The sequence below is a fragment of the Populus alba genome, chromosome 2 (genome assembly GCF_005239225.2).
Source record: "Populus alba chromosome 2, ASM523922v2, whole genome shotgun sequence".
NCBI lineage: Eukaryota > Viridiplantae > Streptophyta > Magnoliopsida > Malpighiales > Salicaceae > Populus > Populus alba.
Window position 1 is genome coordinate 6,076,290 of NC_133285.1, and position 26,011 is coordinate 6,102,300.

General features: G+C 32.5%; 3 protein-coding genes across 4 annotated transcripts; 2 read left to right on the forward strand and 1 right to left on the reverse strand.

Moving 5' to 3' along the window:
• Positions 1-1,767: 1,767 nt before the first annotated feature.
• Positions 1,768-3,939, forward strand: LOC118028121 (uncharacterized). The gene has a single exon (XM_035031655.2). It carries the CDS (start codon positions 1,899-1,901, stop codon positions 2,988-2,990), a length of 1,092 nt encoding a protein of 363 aa, XP_034887546.1. The 5' UTR covers positions 1,768-1,898; the 3' UTR covers positions 2,991-3,939.
• Positions 3,940-4,419: 480 nt separating this feature from the next.
• On the reverse strand, positions 4,420-12,175 carry LOC118028071 (dipeptidyl-peptidase 5). Of its 2 annotated transcripts, XM_035031593.2 has the most exons (20): positions 11,872-12,175; positions 11,427-11,696; positions 11,145-11,332; positions 10,957-11,073; positions 10,802-10,873; positions 10,480-10,627; positions 9,945-10,027; positions 9,525-9,580; positions 9,064-9,200; positions 8,814-8,904; positions 8,646-8,711; positions 8,312-8,534; positions 7,732-7,833; positions 7,344-7,429; positions 7,120-7,242; positions 6,190-6,259; positions 6,007-6,098; positions 5,008-5,112; positions 4,800-4,920; positions 4,420-4,713 (listed from the first exon to the last, which is right to left on the reverse strand). In XM_035031593.2, exons 2-19 carry the CDS (start codon positions 11,609-11,611, stop codon positions 4,807-4,809), a joined length of 2,058 nt encoding a protein of 685 aa, XP_034887484.1. In that variant the 5' UTR covers positions 11,612-11,696; positions 11,872-12,175; the 3' UTR covers positions 4,420-4,713; positions 4,800-4,806. The 2 variants fall into 2 exon arrangements, with proteins under 2 accessions (XP_034887484.1, XP_034887482.1); XM_035031591.2 differs by lacking the exon at positions 11,872-12,175 and having other exon boundaries at positions 10,957-11,061; positions 11,427-11,811.
• A 5,432-nt stretch (positions 12,176-17,607) lies between these two features.
• On the forward strand, positions 17,608-18,810 carry LOC118028119 (protein MIZU-KUSSEI 1). The gene has a single exon (XM_035031654.2). It carries the CDS (start codon positions 18,012-18,014, stop codon positions 18,702-18,704), a length of 693 nt encoding a protein of 230 aa, XP_034887545.1. The 5' UTR covers positions 17,608-18,011; the 3' UTR covers positions 18,705-18,810.
• The last annotated feature ends 7,201 nt before the right edge of the window (positions 18,811-26,011 follow it).

Sequence of the window (26,011 nt, forward strand, 5' to 3'; positions counted from 1 at the left end):
TAGAACCATTCCGCTTTGAAGAGAGCGCTGGGATTGGTCTCTCTTTCTAATTCTGCTGCTTGCTTAGATTTTTTGTTGCCCTGCGTGACATTTATGCAACGTTTTTCATTAATTGTGACATCCATTACATTAAAGGTGTCCCTTGAAGCATTCTATATGCAGCAACGCCATATAATAAACACCCAAAGATGCATAACGAAATGGTAAATGACGAGAAATAACGGCAGGAAATTTATTTAAAAAAATAATGAGTTGTTGGATAGTTATTTTGTAGTGAGATTCAATTATGAATCTCACTATCACAATAATTCGTGCGTTAATCTTTCTTTTTAACGCTACAAGGACACCTAAGAACTTTACCACGCATGCCATGACGACCGCTTGGAAGCTGCATTACTCTCTCAACGCAATTAAAACATGCTTTGGGTGTCACCATCATGGAAATTCTAACGAGTTCCTCGTTTACTTTTCCTCACCAAACTTTCAAACAGTCTTTTCAGCCCCTTTCTTTATTTTCAATTCATTGTACAGTGCTTTGATATAGTAAAAATTAATATAACAAGATATATTATTAAAAAAATTATTTATTTAAAACAAAAACATCATACTATTTTATATTTAAATACTAAATAAAAAAAATTAAAATATTTTACAGGAGTCGGCCTTGCTTGCTTTCTCCTGGTTCCGCCCATGAGCACAAAGTAATTCGAATAGACTTAAAAAATACTTTTATTCATGAGAAAATTCTTCATTTAACGAATTGATGATGGACGGAAAGGGATACAAACAGACTCAAAATATAAAAAGTCCAAAATATTTTCACAAAATTACAACTCTGCTGTCAATGGACACGTACGAGAGGGACCCGTTGATTGACAAGGTGTGGAGTGGAGGAGTGGAAGCCGTAGAGCCAAGACGATGACTTTCATGTTTTCATAATCTGATCTGATTATGAACTTCCACATTTCACCCCCTAACTTCATGGAAAATTCACGCGGCTCGGTGGCTTGCCATAACACGCGACATCTCCACCTACTCAAAAAAAAAAAAAAAAAATACCAAACAATCATTAAAGTTTATATAATTATTAATTTTAAAAAACCATAAAATTAATTAAAATATATACAAACTAACTTGAATATAATATATTAATAAAAATAAATACCAAACAGAACCACCTTTATATTTTCATGTGCAAATAATATAAGGTATGTTCAATAATAGGAAATAGTTTTTTTTCAATAATTTTTTTTAAAAAAAAACATGTTTGTTTATTAAAAATTAAAAATTAAAAATATTTTTTCATCAAAAAATTAAAAATACTTCAAGATTGTATCAATTTTCATAAAAAAAACCAAGATCATAATTTATAATAGTTATCTTAATATTATGTATTTGTAATAATATGGTTGTGGAATATTAATTTAATTTTATTAAGATTAAGAATTATCATGAAAAAACTTATATTGTCAACTAAAAAAATGCTTATATTAAATTTATAATAAAAAATAAATTTACAATACTACTTTAATATGAAAATATAAAAAAATGATTTTAATATTTACATAGCTGAAAAGTATTAGTATATAAAAAGAGAAAAATGTATTGTTGATGTTTTTTCTTCATTTGAAAAAACATTTGAAAACTTGTATTGAAAGCTAGTTTTTTTTTTTCCTAATAGTGCCGTATATTCCCTGAAAATGACATGAAAATGGCTTAGGTATTAAAAGTCGGCTCCTATTCTACGACACTTCATATAGCCAACCATCTCCCTTCCTATCCCCTCTCCTTCACTTTATATTTATTACCTCCTTGTCAAACATCAACCTGTCTGGTCTACATCTCTTTCTCTCTCAAACAAACACTTATAAACCTCGAAAGCAAGTACAGAAAGACCCATGTTAAAACTACAAGTTATAGTACCAGCACCGGGCATGGATTTTGACTTCAACGAGGCTCGAACTTCGCCATTCTTGACTGCTCCATCTACACCGAAACGGTTTGGGGATTGCACCTTCAGCAGTACTCCAACAAGTCCTTCACGTGTGGCTGAGTTTTATAGTTATTTCGACAGCTTGATTGATAGCAATGAAGAAAGAACCGGGTTTTCTTTTCATTGGGATGAAAGGCGTGGCACACCTAAATCACCACAGGCAACAGCCAACACCAATAGTGAAGATGGTTTTGCTTTTGATTTCTGTGTTGAACTAGAAAAGACATCACTCTCGGCAGATGAACTTTTTGATGGAGGCAAAATCCGCCCCCTGAAGCCTCCGCCTAGATTACAAGGCGAGGGTTTTGCCCAGAGAAGCCAACTTTCCTCACCAAGATCTCCGATACAGAAGGGGAAAAGGATGATACAAGAAGCTTTCTCGGCAAGAAAAAAGAAAGACTCGGATCCATTTGCAACTGCAGTTGAAAATAGCCGAAAGAGAACAGATCAAAATGAAAGAGGAAGACAGGTAGAGAACGTTTCAGGGTTAACATCCAGTTCAAGCCCTGGAGCATCAAGATCACTGACTCTATTTAGAGCATCCGAATATCCATGGGAAGAAGAGAAACAGCTAGATAAAATCACCAACCAATCAGCAGAAAATCCAAAAGCCTTAGTATCATCATCTTCTTCTTCTTCTTCTTCTTCAAAGAGTTCTTCAAGGAAGTGGAGGCTGAGAGATTTTCTGTTATTTAGAAGCGCATCTGAGGGACATGCGCATGACAAGGATCGTCTCAGGAAGTACTCAGGTTTGTTCAAAAAACATGAAGATGGCAAAGAACCGAGCTTCTTGCCCACCGACAGTTCAGGTTCAGCGTCTTCAAGGAGAAAAGGTCCAGTGTCGGCACATGAGTTACATTACACAGTGAATAAAGCAGCATCTGAGAATTTGAAGAAGAAGACTTTCTTGCCGTACAAACAAGGTTTTTTTGGGAGATTGGCCTTCAACAGAGCCCCTCGTGCTCCTGGCAACGGCTTTGCAACCTCTACGCGTTAATCAAAAGTTGACTCTTCTTCTCCAAGAGTAAAGTTCTCTTTCAGTTGTTAATATTGTATTGAGTGTAGAACTGGCACGGGAAAACCCATCCCAGATCGATATATAGCTCATCAATGAAAGTTCCTGCTGAATTCTGATCGGTCTTTCATTGATAACCTAGTGCCATATCGATTCTTTGTTTTTCTTTCGATTATTTACAATTTTATTAAAAGCATGATTGCAGATAATGGAACTATACTGCGTACACGATCAAAAGCTCATGTCTCGTTTTTATGAATGCCGATTGCATAAGAATTCTGATTGCCACCTTGTTATTCCACACATTTCCTCACAATTTTCACTTCTAAGATATGATCAGTTCATCAAATTAATACAAGTAATTTCATAAAATAAAACCAAGAGCGTGATTTTGGCGGGGCAACTATGCATACAAATAAAATCCACAATGCCCCAAATCAAGCGTGAAGGAACGAAAATGTTTTACCTCCACATCGTCTAACCAATCAAAGGATCCTTGTGTTGAAGTTGCTGTTGTTTTCCTACTTTTCATTGGTATTTAAAAGTATAGTTATAGTTATTTAAAAATAAAAAAATTAATTTCAAAATATATTAAAATATTTTTTATAAAATTATTTTTAATATCACCATATCAAAATAATTTCTAAAAAATTAAATTAAAAACAATCAAATTTTAGTTAAAAAAAACACGTTGAAACTCATTATAAAACACCTCTTCAATCGAGCAACTCAATTATATATATCAAGAATTTCAGGGACATTGAAGATGGATCGGAGGAGAGGCAGTGAGCTCTAATGCATACAAGTTAATTGGAAAACATGATTGTTGATTATAACATGATGTTTTAGCAACCTCCTCTGATATGCCATGCCATTTCCATTCAGTAGGCTATCAAAATGTTACAAAAGGACATTCGACCCACAATTTTTGGAATTATTATGTATGGACACTATTGAATTGCTATTAATTTCATTATCTGCAAAGAAAAACAAATAACCCAGCAAAGGTACACAAACTGACATTTTCAACTTCTAGACTTCATAGTCACAATTGATTTTCTTATCCTTGATGATCCCTCTCTACGATCGCAGGCAATGCAACCTAAGGACGACTGTTTTCCACCAACGAACTAGCACCAACAGAAATGCAAAAGCAGTAATGCAACTCCTAATATCTAGCCAACTAACCATCAATAACAATATATTACAACTCAAGATGACCAAATTTATCCTGAATTTGGTGGGCTGCAAGCACTTTAATCCACAATCACTCAAATATGCGAGCTGACCATGTTATGACACGTTCACCAGTTGCAGATACAGAGAACCTTCATGATCCCCCACTTGTATGCTAAACGACTACAGCATGCAAGTTCACATTTAGACAACCACGTACCCCCTTTTGTAAAGGTTTTAAACAGAAATCATTCGTAACTAGTCTTTCTATTGTCTTCAGAGAACTGAAGCAGTGAGACATCATACGAAATCAAAGGGTTTACAGGTGCATGTTCTGATATATATGAAATACAACTGCCGATAAATTATAATGTCCATCTTCTAATTGTCATCCGGGGCCTGATGTATGGAGTAAATGGGGATGAGCAAATAAGAAGTCATTTTTTGATGTTCATTTCGTCATATTCCATGTGCTTCTAACCTTCAAGCTCATTTTAGTGTTGTCCACTGACAAGAGTCCACAAAGTTCCTGAAATTCATAAAATCGATTGCTTTGATCAGATGGCATCAAATGGTTTTTACCAAGCCGATGATTGCACTCACACGCTATGATACCATATGTTTAGTCAAGGTTATCGATCCTAATTGGATCAATCTCATCTGCCACGGTAAAGCGTCCAACCAAGCGGGCAAAAAACAGCATCTGTTGTTCCAGTGTAAAATTAATGTTCTCGGCCTGCATATAATCAGAGATCAAACCTGATGTATCATCCATATCCATTACAAATGTTGTAGCTAAATGAACTGTAACTTTAGAATATACCTTCCGGAAACCATGCTGCTCTCCTTCATACTCCACAAGAGCTACTGGCAAACCTTTTTTCTTCAATGCCAGGTAAATTTTACGAGCCTGATCAGGGGGCACAACCTACACCATGCAGAGGTATCTGAACTCAGTTGTCATTGATATGCTGAAAGCTTCGCTGTTTCCTAGCATTTAGATTTACAGTAATATCTTTTCTAGTAGATGCCACCCTGCTGCCCCATTGATTAAGAAGGGCAGAGGCACAGCAGCTACATGGACCCCTTTCTGTTTATTTTAGCATCACATATTTTACTTTTTGCAACCAATGCTTTACATTTTGCAACCATTGATATGTAACGTGTTTTTTTAATGCAACACACCAGTACCTTCATATAGATATCCTCTGTTATTCTGATGATTCATCTATCTATTAGCACTGGCAAAGTTCCCAACAGAAAATAATAGTTGCCATATTAAGAAGCCGATAAAGGAAATTGCAGGATGCTAGTAGAATGGTGACATCATTGTTAGGGCAGCAAATAGATTGAAGATGCAAAAGTTCAAATTTCTGCACCACGGCTCTTTCAAGATGATCATTCAGCCTAACCACTCTTTCAAGATGATCATTCAGCCTAACCACACGATGTAAGTCGCCATGGACAGCAATCTAACTTAGGGTTAAAGTTGACCTTGAACCAAGATGGAAGGAAATACAATTTAATCAAATAATAAAATTCCAAGTCACACTTTATTTAAACCCCAAAATTTGGCACTAAAGATTAGCTCTGCCATATAAAATAGATACTAGCAAAAAGTTTTTCAGTTGTAAGTTTTAGAAGCAACACCATTAACAAACAATCAGTCTATAACAGCAAGATAGCATGATGGATGCGATCATTCACCCTCATTCCCAGCATTTTAGCAACAAGTCTCTGGTTCCTGGCCTGAAGCTTATTGATATCCTTGATTATCATTCCTATAACCCAAAGAACACAGAAAAATATGTGGTATCTGTACCTTGTCTTCCAATCCTTGGAATAGAATGATGGGGCAAGAAAACCTATCAACAAAATTGATAGGAGACCTCTCAAAGTAATCCTCTTCAGTACCTGCAATCAGAAAAGGATTGCCACACCACTAGATGAAATAAAAGGAGCATAAAAAAATACTGTATAAATGAGATATGTTTGTGCAATTTACCAACAAGATTATCAATGTAATGAGACTCAAATTTGTGAGTTTCTGCTCTCAACATGCTCAAGTCAGCCACCTGTTCATTATGAAACTCCTTGTTAGGTCTTGCATTCTTTTTAATTCTTTAATTAGTAATCAGTATGATTGATCTATCAATTTAAATAATATGAAAACCACAGAAATTAAAATGTAATTCATGGTCACGGGGAAGAGCAGCAATAGGAGAAAAACATAAAAAAATGAAAAATTCAGCAGACACACAAGCCAGAGAGCTTCAAATGTATCTTTAAATTGCCACACAATGAGATTGCGGAAATCTTCTACTATTATTTTCATGGCTCAGAATTTAATATAACCACCCTCAAAGGGAGCCATTGTACATTTTAAATCAAGATTCAATCCATGCAACCCATTTCAGCTATACAAATGCACTAAATCTTCCTCAAATTCATCGCCATATGCTCCCCTTTAGCAAGGTGCTGAAGTTTTCAAATATGAAGCCCACTCTCAATTTTCAACAAGACTCACCTAACATGATGGCCAGTGTTCTAAGTTGTTAACGAGGACTGCAAAATGAAACTCATGTTCAACAAGATTTGGTCATTCAGCAAAAGGCACCCTGCTTCTTGACATAAAAATTGATGGACAAACAAATCCATTTTGAGGGCATTGTTTAGATGGTGCATTGTGAGAACGGAATAAAGCAGTGTTTTACTAAAAATGCAGTGGAATACTATAAAAACTCTAATATCTGGAGAAAAATGAATCCATGGATTATTTCCAGATCCATTTTAATGGGCTTTACCATCTTGTGAATTCAAATAAGAACATAAAACAATCAAGGCAACAACCAAATTCTTCTCACAATATCATTGACCATATACTAAAGTCAATTGGGAAACTAATTTGGAACTAAATTTAGGATGAAGCACTCACACCATATAAGGAAGCTCCAGCTTTAAATGTTTCTTTAAAAGCAAGAGCAGCTAAGGTTGTATAGCCACCAGCAGAACCTCCAGTTATACATAGCCGTTCCCTGTCTACCTTTCCATTGTCCACCTAGATGAAAAAATATGCACGTTAGCATAACTTCGAAAATATTATTATAGCATGTGTATCCAGTAGAACATGCAAAGCAATTACAGAAGTATAAGCATTACCAAAAATTTACCACAACTGCAACAGTCATTGACATCCACAATTCCCCATTTATTCAACAAGCGTTCTCTATATTCTCTACCATAACCTTCAAAATTTATGCCCATAAAATGTTTAGTATAAAGATATCACCACATATAAATGTTAACATTTTTATCCAACAAATAAGCACAACTGCCAAAAAAAGCCCAGATTCCATACTTTTTTCCATAAGATAATTATCAAAGTAAAGAGGTGCAATGGCAGCCAAGTAATTTGTGAAACAACACCAAATTTAAAAAATCTAGGGGTCAAGCACAACCTCCACTTTGAATCAGAAAACAAGGACAGTTCTTTCTATTTATGCCAATTATGATTAAGATGGAATAGAAATGAAGGATAAGGACAAACCAGTGCTTCCACCGTAGTTCACGTCCACAAATGCCCAACCACGACTGGTCCAGTACTGGATGCTCAAGTTTAAGATTCCACGTGTCTCGCTTGTAGGCCCTCCTGAAAAAATTCAGATGCCATGGGTCAATTTTTAAAAAAATATTAAAGCAAACCAATTTATTCAAAAGAAATCATGAATTAAAATATGTACCATCAAACAAGTTCAGCAATCAGGCACTTTTTCCAACCACGACAAGTTTCTCTAAATCATTTTATTGAAAAGTACTACCAATTTATTAATATGGCTTACACTTTATGCTTGACATTTATTATAAATGCTTGATATCTATTATAAAAAAATCTCTTTAACTCAAACTTTTGAATACTAATCCAATCAAGATTACTTTGTATTGTTTTTCGAAAATGAAATGCAAAGAAATATGGCATTTTAATCATGACAAGATATCTTGAACTCAATTCCATAACTGTTGAATAAAAGTACTCGAAATCACATCACGGTGGTCACTTCAGAAATCTTTTCCTGCATTTTTCATCAATTGATAGCAGTAAACATTAACATACAACCAAGGGCACGCACCATGGCTTTTCAACAATAATGGAGGCTTTTCTTCTTGACTAGCTTGGTAAATGGGATTTGAAGGTGGATAAAAGTATGCATAGGCATTTTGACCAGGAACTTCTGTTGGGAATTCAATTAACTCAGGCAAGCTGAAATATGACTTGTACTTCAAACTATCAGGTGAAGATGACCAAATAATCTTGAAATCAACAACTTTGGATCCATATTCATCTAAGTTCACCTGAAAATACAGAAAGGATAGCTGATATTGATGAATACAATCTTGTAAAACTAAAATCACCAGCTCCTGGTGAATAAGGAAAGTGGTTCAGAGTAGAACATCCTGTAGCACCTTAGCCACTGATGATGGATGAACTGCAGATGCTCCCTCAACATATAAGCAATGGTTCCGTGAAGTCTGCATGGGCAAAGATGCACAGCTTAGATAGATCTTTAATGTCCGAGCTAAGGGCTTTTCATTCAAACTACAGATTGGAGAGAATAAGATTTGAGGAAGTACAATATGATTGATGTCCGTGAAAGGAATATCAAGTAGAGATAATGAGCTTTGAACATCATCCAGAATACCAAGAAATGATCTTCCATTCTGCCTGAAACCAAACATTCCATTAGTTTGATCACAATGAAGTCTGGTTTGCAAGTGGAAGTTCACAAAAAATTTCCAAAGAAACAAGGTTTATCGGTAAGAAAAAAACCAAAGCAGATGCATAAAGCAAAGAAAGCAAAGCTATTGACTTTTTAAGGTTTACCTGTAAGAGCAAGCTATTAAGTTCTTTCCTTCATTGTTCTGAATAAGCTCATAAGAATTGATACCAAAAACCCACAATGGCGTCGAGAACTCAGCATCCAGGGAATAAATTGCTTGCACCTCATTGACAGATTCAATCTGTCATCCAAAGAGAAAGGATAATCAGTTCAACAGATAGTTCCGTCCAAGAAATGGTTGTAATGCACAAGAAGCACAGGGTCCAAGCACTTCAACATAGAATGTAATGCTTCCATAATCCTGCTTATGATTGTTTTATTTTTAATCTCATGAAAATGAGTATGATTGAAAATGTGGTCAAAGCATGCATGATCCTTTGTCCTGCATGTGAATTTTCTCTCTTTAAGAAGCATAATCAATTAAAATTTTGTTTCACATAAAGAAGATTACATAGAGAAAAGGGTGTGCCATAGCATCAAACAACTGCCCAATTATAGAACTTACCCATTTATATAGATTCCAAAATCCACTTTTTCTATCAGTGATGAAAAATAGTTCACCTGTAGCAATGCAAATGAAAATATCAATATATGCAATAACTTGAAGCTACAAAAATTCTGATAGAACAAAATAGCTGAATGTCATACATGCATGGCTAAAATGTTAAATATGTAATACAAATGGCAGTAGCTTCCAAAGGAATCAAGCACAAGGCTCAACTCCAAACTAGGTTTCAGGACTACGTCTCGGGAATATAATTTGAGCATTGATGTGCAGGTAACCAATCCAGAGGCCACTTTCAGAGCATAAACCTTGTTGACCTAATCACTATTCTCAGAACAAATTTATCCCAGAGAATTTGCTCCCCAGCCGAGTTACATCATATATGTGAAGTTCCATGATAAAACCAACAAAATATAGTACCTTTGGAGGACCACTTGGGCTCAGTTGGAGACTCCACAAGGGTAGGATCACAACCAGCAACACAAATGCGATTGTGAACATCTCTGCATGAGAAAATTAAGAGGAATAAGCGGCATCAAGTGGTCCTGTGTATTTATTTATCTGCATTATGATAACTGAGAACTAAATTCAACGCAGAATGTAGTGTCAAGTGATTGTCTGTCCTAGAGAATGGTGACCTGAAAAGTTTGTTTTGACACAAATTTAAACTCCTAAAGTTAAGCAGGTTGTTTTTATAGCAAAGAAAACCATATCCATGCACCAAACAGCATATAACAAAAGCAAGGTGTTGATGAGTCACATGGTACGGGTTTAAGAATGGCACCTTGTGATAAATTGCTGATCTTCGAACAAGTTAAAGCGTTGATAGCAAAGAATTTATTGAAAAGAAAGCAGAATGGTGCTGAATATCGTATATCAGCAGCAAGAAAACCAAATTTGACAACTACTGCTAAAGGAAGTTGTTGAAATGCAATAATTGACAAATTATGCTTACCCATTTTCAGAAATATAGCCGACCCAGAGCTCTGTTTTATCCCATGGCATATTAGGGTGGCCCCATTCTATCCACGCTATCCGTTCGCCTTTGGGGTCTATGCGTGGGAATGCATAGAAATCATTGCCACTTACTAATACTTTTGGCTCTGAAGTCAAAATATCCAAAAAAAGGTCATTTCCTCAACATACGGCCAAGAATCAAATAGTAAAACAGCTAATATTTCGAGAACAAAAGCATTTGGATAATTCTGAAAAACCAAGTTAAAAAAACAGAAAATTCTTACTCGAAGTCCATAAATCTTATTCCAACAAGTTTATACCTTGGATACTCTTGTCACTAAGGCCTACAGCAACAATTGTTGTGGTTGAATTTGTACTACTGACGCGACGATCTATCAAGAAAATCATAAATTAATCACAAAAATTATTTCCAATCCAAACCCTAAATAAACAGAGTTCATGAGGATCTATCTACCTTCCATCACAGTAACAAAACGATTGAAGCGTAAATCAAAGACCCCGTCAGCATAAGAAACCACGGGACCGCCATAGTCCGGTGTAAGCGGTACAGGAGAAGAATCTACTGCATGGACTATCAACAAATTGAAATAAAAAAAAAATGTGAAAAGTAGTAGTTGATGAGTAAGTAATAGCTCATTCGACCTTTGGATTTGATAGACTGCTTGTAAAGCCGTTGATCCTTGTAATTAGAGTAAATGACAGTATCTCCTGATATCGTGAATGCGCCGCCACCATACTCTTGAGCCGTTGTTCTCACCGCAAATTCTTTCGGTGTAATATCGGTGGGTTCTTCTCCCGGTTTGTCGGCTTCTCTCACAAGAACCGCTCGCCTGATCAATTACCATAATACCATCCAAAATCAAGTCACGAGACGAGAGAACTGAAAACAGTTAAGTATATTTTGTGTAAGGGTTACTAGTGTACCCAGATTCAGAGGGGCGGGATTCGACCCAGAAGAGGTGACCGTGGTCGTCAACGGCGATTCCGCCGAGTCGTTTGGAAGCGCCAGAGACGACGTCTGCGGTGATTGGGGACTTCCATGAGCCGTAAGGGGCAGTGATTTTGTCTTGTTTGGCTGTTGCATCAGCTACTTGTGTCGAAGAAGCCATGGTTTTGAAAGTAGGCCGCTGTAGCTGTCTTTTAGGAGAGAAGTTAGTGATGACTCTCCTTTGTGTGTAGTTTCTGTTGAAGAGGCTGAAAGAGTGAAAAGATGAAGAAGATAAACGAGTAAGAGTGAGTGACGACAGCTGAGAAAACCATTGACTAGCGAATGTCAAGCCCATAAATAAATAAATAAATAAATTGGACTCCTAGAAGTATACAGACTACAGAGGTTAGTATTATTTATAGCAATAAGTGGTTGGTTTACTTGATTGAGATTGGATCTCTCTTCCAACTTTTCCGTCATTCGTTCACCCTCTTGCTTCAATTCGCTGATAATAAAGTGGAGTCAGTCCCATTAGAGAAGCATTTCGAACTCGTCTCTTGCTTCCTTGCTGTGGACGCCATTTCTCTAATCAATCAAATCTCAGAAACAACAGTTGTGTGATCAGCCGAAACCACCATTTCTATTTCTCGTCACAGTCATAGCAGCGTCACCATTCAGTAAAGGGGTTTCAATCAAGTTGTGCCTATCATGGAACCGTGAGAAGAAAATGATCATTTCTCCCCTTCATTAAAATTAACTACAACAGGGAGATGCCCAGCCTAGCCATATGATGCATCCACTTAGGGTGTTCCATTTTTGTAATTCTCGATTAATTTTCTAAAAATGAGGGATAGCTTCTGGACCGCTATGGAGAGGTCAATAAATGTGTGGAAGCAATATGGAGACAAAAGTCTAGACAGAACTGGTTCAAAGTAAAATATAGAAACACTAGATTTTTGCATCTTGCAGCAAGCATTAGGAAAGGTCGAAATACCATTACAAGGATTAATCGTGATGGAATCAATCACTCTTCTCCACATGATATTGAAGTTGCTGCTGTTTCCTTTTTCTCAAGACTCTTCCCCAAAGCTCATGCTGAGAGGGTTATATAGGAGTTACGAGTTTCAAGTATCTTTCTTCAGATGAATCTAATTGGCTAGAACATGATGTTTGAAATTTGAATGGAGGAAGTAAGGCAAGCAGTGTGCGATTGCAATGGGTCTCTCCAGCACTTTTTACAGGAAAACTTGGAACTTCACATATTTGAGATGATCAGTGAACTCTCCAGAATGAGCAAACTTCTAAAAGGGGTCGATACTTATCATGTGGCGTTAGTTCCCGAAATCAAAACACCCAGCTAGATCTTCATAATATAGGTCAATTAAGTTTAGTACATGGCATACATAAGAGTGTTATTAAATTTGCTCTCCACTGTTAAAAGGCTGGACATGTCAAGTGTGATTATTATTAATCAAATAGTATTTTTAGTAAGAAGATGGTTTTATGATTGCCATTGAAGTGGTTCATGCGAGTAAAGAGAGGTGGTAGTGACGGGTACATTATGAAAGTTGAGGCTTTTGATTCTGTCATACAGAAATACTTTGAAAAAATGATGCCATGCATGGGTTTTGGCACAAAAAAACAGAGATGTCTTATACATGAATGCATTTGATTCTGTCATATCTTTCCATTTCCATTAATGGCTCTCCAGGTCACGAATTTGGAGTTGAGCATGAATTACATCAAGATGTTCACCCTCTCTATTTGATATAGCAGCAGAAGGATTGTTATTTCAAGGGCATTGATTATGGTAATAGAGACTATCTCACCCATTTACAATACACAAATGATACTCTTGTTTTTGTTCCAAATGACTGCAAATCTTTGATCCATATAGAGAGGATTTTGAGATGGTTTGAGCTAGCATCGAGGTTGCAAGTAAACTTCTCTAAAAGCTCCCTTGTAGGAATTAACCTGGATGATGATTTTACAACGGTATGGCTAATACAGTCTACTGTAAAAAGGGAGTATCAGGTAAATTACACATTCTTTTAGGAGCCAACCCCAGAAGAATATCCACCTGACAACCAGTGATCTCATGGATCCATGCAAGGCTAGGATTATGGAAAGAAAGGTTGATTGCGTATGAATTATATTCGTGACGAATTGTAACAAGTTTAGTGCTACAATAAAATTAATATTCTAATTCGGATGATTGGTTACAATGTATTAATAATAATGAAATGGATGTTAATGTAATTGTGAAATCAAAAATTAATATATGTTTTTTTTTGTCATTTTATTATAAATATTAATTTTAACCAAACACTTGGATATGTATTTTACTAAACAATAACTTTAATTATAATTTTAATCAAATATATATTTTAATAACATAAACTATAATTAAAAATCTTTTTTTAAAACTACAATAATACCAAACACGTTATAAGGAAACAGTAGTAAAATGGGGGCGGATCCCATAAGTTATATGACTTTACTGTTCTCCCAATTAAAAGAATAGCCCATCACTTCAAGCAAGGCTAAAGGGGAAACAACATGAGCCCGGGCCTCTACATTCCACACCTCCTCAAAGAAAAAGAAATTATTAACAAAATAAAATAAAATAAAATAAAAGCTCCATTCCAATTTCCATTGGGTCAGGCCGGGTTTCTCACCTTCTTCATCCCAGCCCACCTTGGACTGGGTCCGATTCAACTTTTGACAGGACAAGCTTTCTATTCTTCCTAGCACTCTAATATATTTATGTATAGTCAAATAGTTATCTACTATTGAATATAATAATTTAATGCTATATATATATATATAAAAGAAAAAAAATTATTTATGACAGACTGGGATTGATTAGGAAAAAACAAAGCTGAGAAAAAAAAACAGAGAGAAATAGTAAAAGAAGTGTGTTCTTGTTTTAGGATGTACGTGATTTAAAAAAAAAAATACATCAATATTACAACTATTTTTCATAAAATATTAAAACCATAATTTATAATAATTATTTTTATATTTAGTATCCGTAATAGCCTAATTATATAATATTAAATTTTATTTCATTTCATTTGAGTTAAAAAATATTATTATAAATTTACATAGTTAATTAAAAAAATCTTTATATTAAATTTATAAAAAAAAATTATAAAAATGTAAAAAAATATATAATCTTTTACATGGTTATAAAATACTTGTATATAAAATAAATAAAAAATGACATTATTCTGTCTTTTATTTTTTAAAAAAACAATAGCAAAACTTCTAAGTGAAAATTACAAAGAAGCTTTAAAGTATGTTTTATGAACAGGGTACAAATCTGAAAAATTAAAAAAATAATTTTTAAATTTTTTAAATAGAAAAATATTGTATTTGAACACATAGTTTAAAATTTTTAAAATTTAATTTCTTTAAAAAAATTAATCTCTTTTTAAATAGCCCCATAATTTGACCCTTGAATATAATGTTGTTTGAAAAAAATTATAAGTCTCCCATTAAAGCACGGCATCAGTGTTTCATGACCTCTTTTTATAAACAACGAGCAAGGGCCTCGTATGCTGCCAAGGTTCTACTCATAAATTATGTTTTTACTATTTGATTAATTTTAATTAAATTGTAAATGAATTAAAACTCAATTACATTTTTATTGATTGTGTTATGAGAAAAAAAAAAATTGTAAATTAAGTAAAAAAATATATAACTAATATGTACTATCAGCACCTTTTTAAAATTGCGACATGTATTAGAGGGCAATCGAAAAAAAAAATTATTAGGCTCTTCTTTTTTTTAAAAAAAAAATGAAGCATCCCTATCTTTTAACTGAAGTATAAACCTATCTTTCTACACTTGGATGGCCCATGGCTACTTGCAGATTGCATTTACGCACTGATTAGGCTCTTCTTTCTTGTTCAACGAACTTCAGATAATCACCACATACACTTTTATTACATGACAAACAAGAATTTTGGTGTTGACTTATTTGATTATGAGCTAGTTTAAAAACACGGGTCAAATTATATTTTTAATTTAATAAAAAAAAATTTAAAATTTAAATATTTTATAAGTTTTTGATTGTTTTGATATACTAATTTTAAAAATAAAAATAATATTATTTTAATATATTTTAATATAAAAATTATTTTATAAAACAATTATAACTGCAAGATCCAAACAAGCTTGAAGGGCTGAAGGGGCTCGAAGATAAGATGGAAAATCAATCACGCAATATCTTTATCTGTGCCACAATAATTAGAAGGCAACGACAAAGGCAGCTTAGATTGTACAACACTTCAATTAATTTCGAAGCTCTTTCTGTAACATGCATTTTCGAAAAAAAATAAAAATGATAGACTAAAAAGTTTCTAAAATTGATTATAAAAGATTTTCCAAGCCAAAAGCATCCAGTCCATCCCTTAGGGTTACGCACTGAATAGTTTTTAATAGTATTAAAGTCATCTTGATGGATGATCTGTACCATAAGATAAGTTAGGCTCATCAATGGAATTTTGACCTCTCCTTGATCCTTGCGCAATAATATGGACATGTAAGCCTACTTTGCTGGCTGCTCTTAATGTTGAGGATTTTTGTACTTTTGTCCAATCTGCTCATTGGATTGAAAATCCCAATTATGGGACCTATTTCAAAAATTACTTACAAAAACAATAAAATAAGCGCAAAAAAAAAAAGATAGACTTCTATTTTAAATTTTTTATTTTAATATATTTTTAAATAAAAAACATTTTAAATTGTCACTGTTATCACAATTCTAAACACACCCTTGATAATAAAACAGGATAAAAGTTTAGACTCTAAATTTTCAATTTATTATTCTCAATATGAAATCTAATAATATATGCATTCTAAAAAAGTTTACAGTGCTTTTTAACATGTTAAAAAATTACATATACCAAGTAATAATAGTAGAATCCTAAAATATTAAGAAAAATAAAATAATAAATCCAAAAAAAATAGCAAAACAAGATTTTTCAAGCCTAATTTTAAAAAAATTATATAAAGAATAATCAGTAAAGAAGGTTTCTCAATGCACTAGGCTTGAGAAATCTCCTACAAAACTTTTAACTTAAACTAATGATCAAATAAAAAATTATAACATCTTTTAACCACCATGTTAGTATAGCGCGACCAACTTTTTTTTTTATTTTAGACCTAGTCTTGTGTTACTAATCCATAAAATCATTTGCTAAGCCATTCATATAATTTATTTGCAATAGATCTTTATCTAGCCACAACAAATCTTTACCCAACTCCTTAAAACCTTCTATTTCAAGTAATTTGATTGCATTAATAAGTGTAAATAATGTTACGATAAATTTTATTGGAATAAACAAAATTAAGAATTTATCCATCCTAAAATAAAATCAAAATTCTCATCTAATTCATATTAACTCAAAAATCAAAACACATAAAATCAACATGTGCATAGTGTCAACCTCTAATTCTCACAAATTAAATAATAGTTGGATTTAATATAGGCAAATGATCAAAAGATTTTTTTAATAGCAAAATAAATATAATTAATTTTTAATTAAATAATTTTCTTTAGCTTATATTGGATGGATGGAAACCAATATTTATTTATAGAAAAGACCTGATTAAATCAAGATTTTTTACTTAATTAATATATTTTGAAGTTTACTTTCTCCATACCTCTGGGTGTAAAAAAAATATCTCCCATGCCCATAGGTTTATTTTCCTTTTCTTTTAATCCTTGAAATTCGGTTAACTGTTAACCTTAAAAGTGTTATCTCCCAAAATCAATTTTCATTTATTTTAGATTTAAGAATGTGATTGTGATTGTTTTTTAAAGTATTTTTTATTTAAAAATATATTTTAAAATATTACTTTTTAATTTTTAATATCAAAACATTAAAATAATCTAAAAACATAAAAAATATATTAATTTTAAATTTTTTAAAAAACATTTTAAAATACAAAAAAAAAAACCCGTTTTTTTTTTCCCGATCATTTCAAAGGACCCATCTAAGACACTAACTGGTACATATGGACAGTCCTGTTCATTAAAGATATACATGTACTTTAAAATTATATTATTTTCTATTAACTTTCTTGAAACTGTGTTTGTTTTTTTCTTAAAAAAAAAAAAAATCTTTAGCAAAGCTTGAAGAAGTGATGTTGATGCTATCAGAGAGGCACATGATTGAGCCACCATTACCAGAGTCCCTTTTATCATCTTTTGGGTTCTTTTCTTCTTCCCTTCCCGAACATTATGTGGTCCGATTTCTCTTATCTTATCGCATTCAATCCCCTTCTTCTTCTTCTTTTTCATCACTAAACCTGGTCACATCAAAGCTTTAATACTCATTTTCCCTTCTCTCTCAACTAACTTGGAGGTTCTCTGTTTTCCCTTCCCCACCTCGAAAAGATTCCAAGGACAATCCAGCCAAAGTGACCAACCACCTTCCTAACTCTTCTTTTTAGTTCCTACACCTCCCTCTATATGTATCTTGTAGTTTGTCAGTAGCTCAAAGCCCCAAACTCACCATCACCCTTTATTTTTCCTGAATTTTATAGCATATGCTATAGTAAGTCCAACGATGCCGCCAGTACATTCTAGCCCCTACTTCCAAATGGACAATCAAACCATATCATCATTGCTCCGGCACACTGCAGGCGAGAAACGATCAAAATCTAGTAGCAGGGGGCTTCTTAAAATGTTCAAGCTCTTCCCCATGTTAACCTCAGGCTGCAAGATGGTTGCACTATTAGGCAGACCTCGTAAAGCTTTACTCAAGGACAACGCCACGACAGGTACCATTTTTGGTTATCGTAAGGGTAGAGTTAGTCTAGCCATACAGGAAGATCCTCATTGTGTGCCGAGGTTTGTTATAGAGCTACCGATGCACTCAAGTCTATTTCACAAAGAAATGGCATCGGATATTGTAAGAATCGCTTTAGAGAGCGAGACCAGGATACATAAAAAGAAACTAATGGAGGAGTTTGTTTGGGCTGTGTACTGTAATGGAAGAAAGGTTGGGTACTCTATTAGGAGGAAGCAAATGTCTGATGATGAGCTTCATGTTATGCAACTTCTGAGAGGTGTTTCTATGGGTGCTGGTGTGCTTCCTTGCCCTAATAATGTGAAGGAATCAGCTGATGGGGAAATGACATACATAAGAGCCAGATTTGAGAGAGTGGTTGGATCTAAAGACTCTGAAGCTCTGTACATGATCAATCCTGATGGTGCAGCAGGACCAGAATTGAGTATTTTCTTTGTAAGGGCTCGTTAGAGAATTCGTTTGTGTGACATTCTAGCTAGGTGTTGTTTGTAAACTTAATTTTTCTAATCATAAGCACCACAAAATATATATATCCTGTTGATCTCTTTCCCTGTTCTATGCCTAGAGCATGCATATTGTTGTGGTCATGCAGTTTGATGGAGTTGAAAATCTAGATGAAAATTAACCACTCTGCCTGGAAATTTTTATATTTTGTCCGCATGCCTGCAGAGCCAATTTCACAGGCTCTCTGTTACTAGCGAATGTTCTGATACAACATGCCATGATTAAATTTCTACCTTGTAAAGTCTTAGAATTTGCCAGAACATAATGATGTATCTGAGGTATAGGTCTATCAAAAAAGGACCCACTTGATTCTATAAAACATGACAAGACATCCGAAGTACTTTCCACCCGGAGGTAGTGAGACCCAAGGAAGAGAATGGGTGCCTCTTCTCGGCCGGTCGGAGAAAACCAGTACAGGGGTGGAGTTGGACACGCTAGGTCAACTCAACCTCCCCCCAACAACCGCAAGGATAAATCGTATTAGTATTAAATGCACGCATGATTTTAGAGCACATAGAATCCATTGAACGAGGTGAAGAGTTGGTCTTGTCAAGTGGATGATGCCTTCGAGCATAGCATTTCACCTCAACAATGATCCACCGACTTTTAGAAGTCTCAATGATGATCTCTAATAATATGATGCAAGTAAATGGATCCTTGTTGCACTCGTCTCAATGCAAGTTGTGATGTTCAATCGTTATATAAACAGTTATGAACTCATAGGTAAGAGATTCCAAATCTTTGCAATATTTCTTCGACCTCTTCCTTCACATATAAGCTCTCTACAACTCCAAGCACAACCACGTTCAGCTTTTAAACCCTCATCCTCATACAAACTTAATCATTGGAGGGTCTCTCAATTCTTCAAGAAAGACTAGTTTTGCAGGCATGCCAATGCTTCAGGCATCTTTTCAGCAAAGGAATCTCCATATTAACTATGATGCGGAAGCTTACTCATGTATCTGAAATCCATAACCTCATCAAAGTAAAGCCTTGTAGACTTGTGGCAGTAGCTCCTTCAATAGAGAGATTAAATTATCAGAAACATTTCAGTTAGCTAGCTTGACAGGAAAAAAAAAAAAAAAAAAAACACAGAGTGAGAGACCAGAAAGGTGACTTTTCAGTTTTTACTCTTGGGATTTCAACATGAAAATTTTTCAATAACTCATGCAATAAGACTTCATGTCAAAACATAAATCTTCTTACTGCCATGCATATCTTTGAGGAAAGGTTATCCTTTTCATATCTTCAATCAAATATTCGTATCAGTAGAATTTAAAAAATGCCCCTTTCATGTTGTTGAGCTACAAAAGATAAAGAAATGCCTCTTAAACAAAATCTCACTTCGGCTAGCCGAGCAGGAAGACAATCAAATGAAGGAGGTTGCAGCAGTTAATTAGTTGCCCTGAAAAACTAGCCCTTTGGGCCTCTATCATTCTCACTTCCAGTACTGCTGAGGCCCATTTTCTCAAATTAGCTGGTGCCAGATGAAAGGGCCCGAATGAAGTCACCGACGAGCCCAATTATAAATGTTCTAGTTGTACCACACCTTATCCAACCATGCAAACGAATGGACCTCCCAGACCCCACCAGAACAAAATCCAGCCGTGCAGACGCCTTCCTTAATCTTCTTTTCCTGATTTCTTTTCTTGTTCAGGTAAAAATAATACACAAAGCGCCGACAATTTTACGGTGATAGGAAATAATTCGTAATATTTTACTAGGTATTCTTCTGAAAATAGGATTGATAAAATGAGATCAGAAAACTTGTAAAGATATTCTTCTTATTTTTTATAAGTCATTTATTTTTTTCTTTTTATATTTGTTTTATTTTAAATGAATCTAAAAAATTAATTAATATAATATCACTAATTATTTCATGATGATCATACAAATTTTAGAGTGACAACATGAAAATACAATAAAACAACCCTTTTCATTAAATTATAATTAAATAAAATTAAAGAGATTCATAACCGGGATACTCAATTGTTGAGCTATGTTCACTTATATTAATATATTGATAAAAGAAATTTTATTGTGATCAGGAATAGCTAGAGCCTAGTTGCATTCAATTGATTATTCTTCAGGCTCCCTTTAAAGAAAAAATAAATAAACTAGAAGAGATAAATTCTAGGTGGATATATTTTTATCACATTTAATGAATCATAAGTTTTATCCTCTCTTTCTTTAATATTTGTTTTTTTTTTCTCAAAATAAATCCATAAAGTAATTAATAATATGTCACTAATTAATTTCTAAATACCATAAAATTTTTTAATTAATGGTATTTTTCTAAAAAAAATTATTCTATAGTTTTAGGTTTTTCACCAAGTGAATAATCCTGGATGATTTAAAAACCACCAGAGCACATTAATCTAATATATTTATTTAGATGACTCTAATAAACAAAATTTAATACTTCCCTCAAAGTTTGAATCCTTCAAACTATATAACGAAGTATATGTTTTTATTCATTACATCAACCTTTTGAGATTTTACTTATTTTATCATGCTTATGACTTGTTTTAATACAAAATTTAAAATCCACTTATTACAATAACGAGTGTTGCTGAAATGAGTACGCGTCGATTAATGGTACCACATGCTAATTAATGTTGTTCACTTGTGCTGGGGCTCTATCATTTTATGTCGTATGTCGTGCGTGGATGCATTATGTACATCCCATGATATAGAGATAATTATTTTTGTTTAGTTTAATTTTTATTAAAAAAAATTAATTAAATTAAAATTTTTTTTTTTAAATCTAAAATAGTTCGAACCAACAGTTTTGATTCAGTTTTTAGGATAAAAACCAAGTTTAAACTGGTTTGGTTCAGTTTTTTTAGTTTTTTCCGAGTTTGGCTCGTTTTTTTCATGTTTGGGTTCGGTTTGATTTTTTTAGTTTCAGTTTATAAAACTGAAATTAAACCGGTTATTTTTTTTAAAATTTTAATTGATTTTTTTTTACGGTTTTTTTTTTTTCAGTATTCTTGATTTAGTCGGTTTTTTTTACTTTTCCCTTCTTTAATAAATAGTGATGAACATGTGCCTGTCTCAATGAAAAAAAGACAAGAAATCTAAAAAAAATAAAAAAAACGTTAATTGTTGTCTCTGAGGAACAAGAACTGTATCTTTATATAAAATTTCCTGATGCATAATAAACCTCCGTGAAAACAAAGAATTTAAGTATAAAATATAAGCAGCGAGATAAGGTAAGAGCATAAGGATGGCAACCTCATCAGTCATCTCATTATAATACTTATCATTCTAATTAATGTTTAACTCGTGCGAATGGATAACGACTAAATTATCGGCCCTCGGTTGGGTTTTTTTGTTTTTTGTTTTTCCAGTGTAAAAAATATTTCATTATAATATTTATCATTCTAACTAATGTTTAACTCATGTGAATGGAAGTACATGTAACCCAGGTACATAATAAATGATTCGAATGAATATGAAAAACAAGATAAAAAAAAAAAAAAAAACTTTCACAAGGCAAGGAACTTAGGCTAGCTTGACTTTGTCTCGTCTTCTCGGCTTGATTCTACATAGAGTAAGGGATTAAAAAAGTCCAAAAAAAAAAAAAATTAAAATTAAAATTCGAAGGAAAGCGGATTGAGCGAAGCAAACAAGAAGGAAGATCAACAAACTATAGGCAACGGCAATAGCTGACCAGTTTAAGGCCATGTTTGTTTTTCAAAAAGTAATTTTTAAAAAATTATTTTTCAAATTTTCCTGTGTTTGTTTGTTATTAGAAAAGTTAGTCAACAAAAAACACTTTTTAGTCAATGGAAAATACTTTCCGGTCAACGGAAAACACTTTTCAATCAATTTCAGTCAAAGAAAAATTTGACTTGGTTTTCAGGAAAGTGTTTTCCCTTTAGCTGTGTTTGTTTTCCGGAAATTGGTTTCCGGAAAATCACTTTCCAAACTTTCTTGTGTTTGTTTGCTAGTAGAAAAGTTGGTCAACGGAAAATACTTTCCAGTAAAAGAAAAATTTGGGGGGAAAACACTTTCCGGAAATTGTGAAAAAGTTAGAAATATCATTATTTGCTGATTATATTAAATTTAATCCTCAAACTTTTGATTGGTATATATATTTTGTTTTGAATATTTATTTTTCAATTTCATCTCTTAAAATTTTATTTTTATATTAACTTTGGTTCTTATTTTTATAATTGCTATTTGCTTTTTCCATATCATATTTTTATTAAAAAAATTATCTATCAAATTTAGTCCTCATTCTTTTGATTTTTACTTATTTTATTTGAAATAATTTATGAAATGTTGATTATTATTATTTTAATTTCTTCATCTTTCATTTTTTTAAAAAAAATTTAGATTTGATCTCTATTATTTTTATTATTATTTATTTTATTTGAGATAATTTATGAAATTATTTTTTTTTTTTTCAATTTCATTCTCATTCAACTTTTTAATTTGTAAGATTTGTTCCTCATTATTTTAATAAGCTATGTATGAATATAGGATATAATAAAAAAAATCATCATTATAAATACTTTTTAGATTTCATTTTTTTTATTGTAAGTGATTAAATATTTTATATATATTAGATAAACTTGAAAAAAAAATTAATTTCATTAATAAATTATTTTCCAGTTCATTTTCCATAACACAGTCAAACACTGGAAAGTGTTTTTCAATTTATTTTCCATAACACTGTCAAACATCAAAAAATACTTTTCCAGAATTCACTTTTCCAAAAAAAAATCATTTTCTTGCAAATAAACAGAGACTAAAAAAAGCACAAACTACCCCATCCAACTTGGTTTTGGGAATAAAAAACAAAATAAAAAAAACAATGACAATGCTAAACCGACCAAGAAATGGATTGGAAGGGAACATGTTGGACACCGCTGCCGTCAACAGATCAAGTGGCTCAGTTTTTTTCCTGATCAGATTGAAAATATGTCTTAACAAAAAATAAAAGCAGTCCACTTGCTAGTAGACAATTATAGAAGCGATGCGTCCGTCCTTGTTTTGTGATTTGCTGCTTGTAAACTATGGAAAGCAGTCGGTGAATGGGTATGATGCCAGCTGGAGTTTTTTTTATTAGGTTTAAAAGTATTTTTAAAAAAAATTAATTTTTTATATTTACTTCAAATTAATATATTTTAGTGTTTTTAAAATATTTTAATATATTAATATTAAAAATAATTTTTAAAAAATAAAAAAATATCATTAATATATATTAAATTGCTCAACTGCTTCTTCGTGAAATTAGATATCAGGTCCACTATTAAACTCCAAAATCCATTAATATTAACACATCGGTAGCTAGTTCTCGTCATGATTGTGACTCATTTCATATTTTGTGGTGGTAGTTTTAAATTAAATTTGTTTTTATGTTTAAAATTTATTTTTTAAAAATAATTTTTTATATTTTTAAATTATTTTAATACATTAATTTTTTCTTTAGGAGTAATTATAAAAGTTTCCATAATCATTTGAGAAGTTTGGTGCATGGAGTTCAGGGGTATCAACCCTTTTTGTTTCCAAAGTAAAACTACTGCATGCATTTAATAGTCACATAGTTTTTTTAGTATTTTAGTAGTTTGTTGCAAAATGTTATGGAAGTGGATTAAAAGTAGTTATAAGGGTTTGTTGTTTTGCCTAATAGAAAATATTCTACATGTAAAATGTTTTCTCATAAAAGTATTTTACATGTGAAATATTTTTTAGTATTTTTCAATGAAGTATTCTACATGTAAAATATTTTTTAGTGGTGATAGTAATGATAAATAAGATGGTGTTGAGATAATAATGATGGTGGAGAGATGACGGTGGTGATAATGGAAGAAGTACTGGTGAAAGTGGATGTTGTAATGGGAGAGGAGCTGGGGGCGAAATGAAGATAATGGTTGAAATAATCTGATAATATTGTAAGTGAATTATTATTAGTAGAATATTTTACGGAACTTTATATACTAAAAATATTCTTCATTGATTAGTTTTTTTGTAAAATATTTTACGAGAACTAAACATAAGAAAATACCTTATGAAAATATTTTATAAAAAAAACATAAAAAATACTGGAAATATTAACTTGTAAAATATTTTACACAAAATAAATGGACTCTAAATGTTGCAAATTCAAGTTTAAGTTTCCTTAAAAAGACAAATAATGTCTTGCAATTATATATGCTCTTTCAAATGAAACTGGCTCTTGTAAATAATAGAAGCCTTTGTTAAACTGGTATTATGACATTAAACAAAAGAAAAGTAAAAATTATTAATATGATCAGATAATTGATATATTTTCTCAAATATAAAGATGTTAAAATAATAAATAATTAGGAAAGATTAGAGTCAATTCATAAGAAAATTAATGATACAAAACCACAAATAATAAAAAGAAACAAAGTTAAAGAGATCTAAAAACATGATATTAATGTAAATATTTACTAGATATAAAATAATTGTTAAAATTAGAGGATCCATCATTGATATTTCAAATAAAGTATAGTCAAAACTCTTTCTATTAACTCAATTAGAAACCATGCATAAAAAAAGATTACAATCGAACGATTTATCATTAATAATTCATTTTAAATTATTAACATAATCATGTTAATTATCAATATAGTCTTCTAAAAACCTCTATTTGTATGAATAATTTTGAACTGACTCCTCTCTCTCTTTTTAAATAAAAATATCTATTTGAAAATTAATTTTTTATCTCTATCATTATGTTTAGTAGTATTAAAAAAATAATAGTGAATGGAATTCATTTTTTAATTAAAGAAAAAAAATTAACCTCTTGAAAACAGAATTTTTGTTTCAATTTAAAAGAGGGAAAAACACTTGTTGTAAATTATTTTTAAAAAATAAAAATATATTATTTTAAAATAAAAAATATATAAAAAAACCGTTAAACTCTGAAAAGTCAATATATTCGAACTTCAGTTCACATTGTGAAAAGGAAAACACTAACAATCGACATATTTTCAGCACGATCGATCTGGTGTTATATAACTATGATGAAAAAAAAAACACTGACAATAGAAAGGCACGGGGGAGAGAGCAAATAATGTGGCTGTGAGTGAGATACACGATGAAAGAGGGAAGAGTGGAGTTAGTAGCTTTTGTTGAATAAACAACAAAGTCAAAGGGATTCAACTGGAATCACGTGAGATTCGTACAGGCTGGTTGTGGGACCTTCCTACGTGGAAGTCATCTCTCGAAAACAAACCTCTATAATTTAGTCCTTGGTTGTAACACTAGCTCTT

What these genes read in the sequence shown, in the direction of transcription:
- LOC118028121 (XM_035031655.2), top strand. Translation starts at nt 1,899, where the DNA reads ATGTTAAAACTACAAGTTATAGTACCAGCACCGGGCATGGATTTTGAC.
- LOC118028071 (XM_035031591.2), bottom strand. Translation starts at nt 11,785, where the DNA reads ATGGGCTTGACATTCGCTAGTCAATGGTTTTCTCAGCTGTCGTCACTC. An exon ending in ATCCATCATCAGTGGCTAAG is followed by an intron (nt 8,535 to 8,645) that starts GTGCTACAGGAT and finishes CTGTATTTTCAG; the next exon opens with GTGAACTTAGATGAATATGG. An exon ending in TTACATTGATAATCTTGTTG is followed by an intron (nt 6,099 to 6,189) that starts GTAAATTGCACA and finishes TTCTGATTGCAG; the next exon opens with GTACTGAAGAGGATTACTTT.
- LOC118028119 (XM_035031654.2), top strand. Translation starts at nt 18,012, where the DNA reads ATGCCGCCAGTACATTCTAGCCCCTACTTCCAAATGGACAATCAAACC.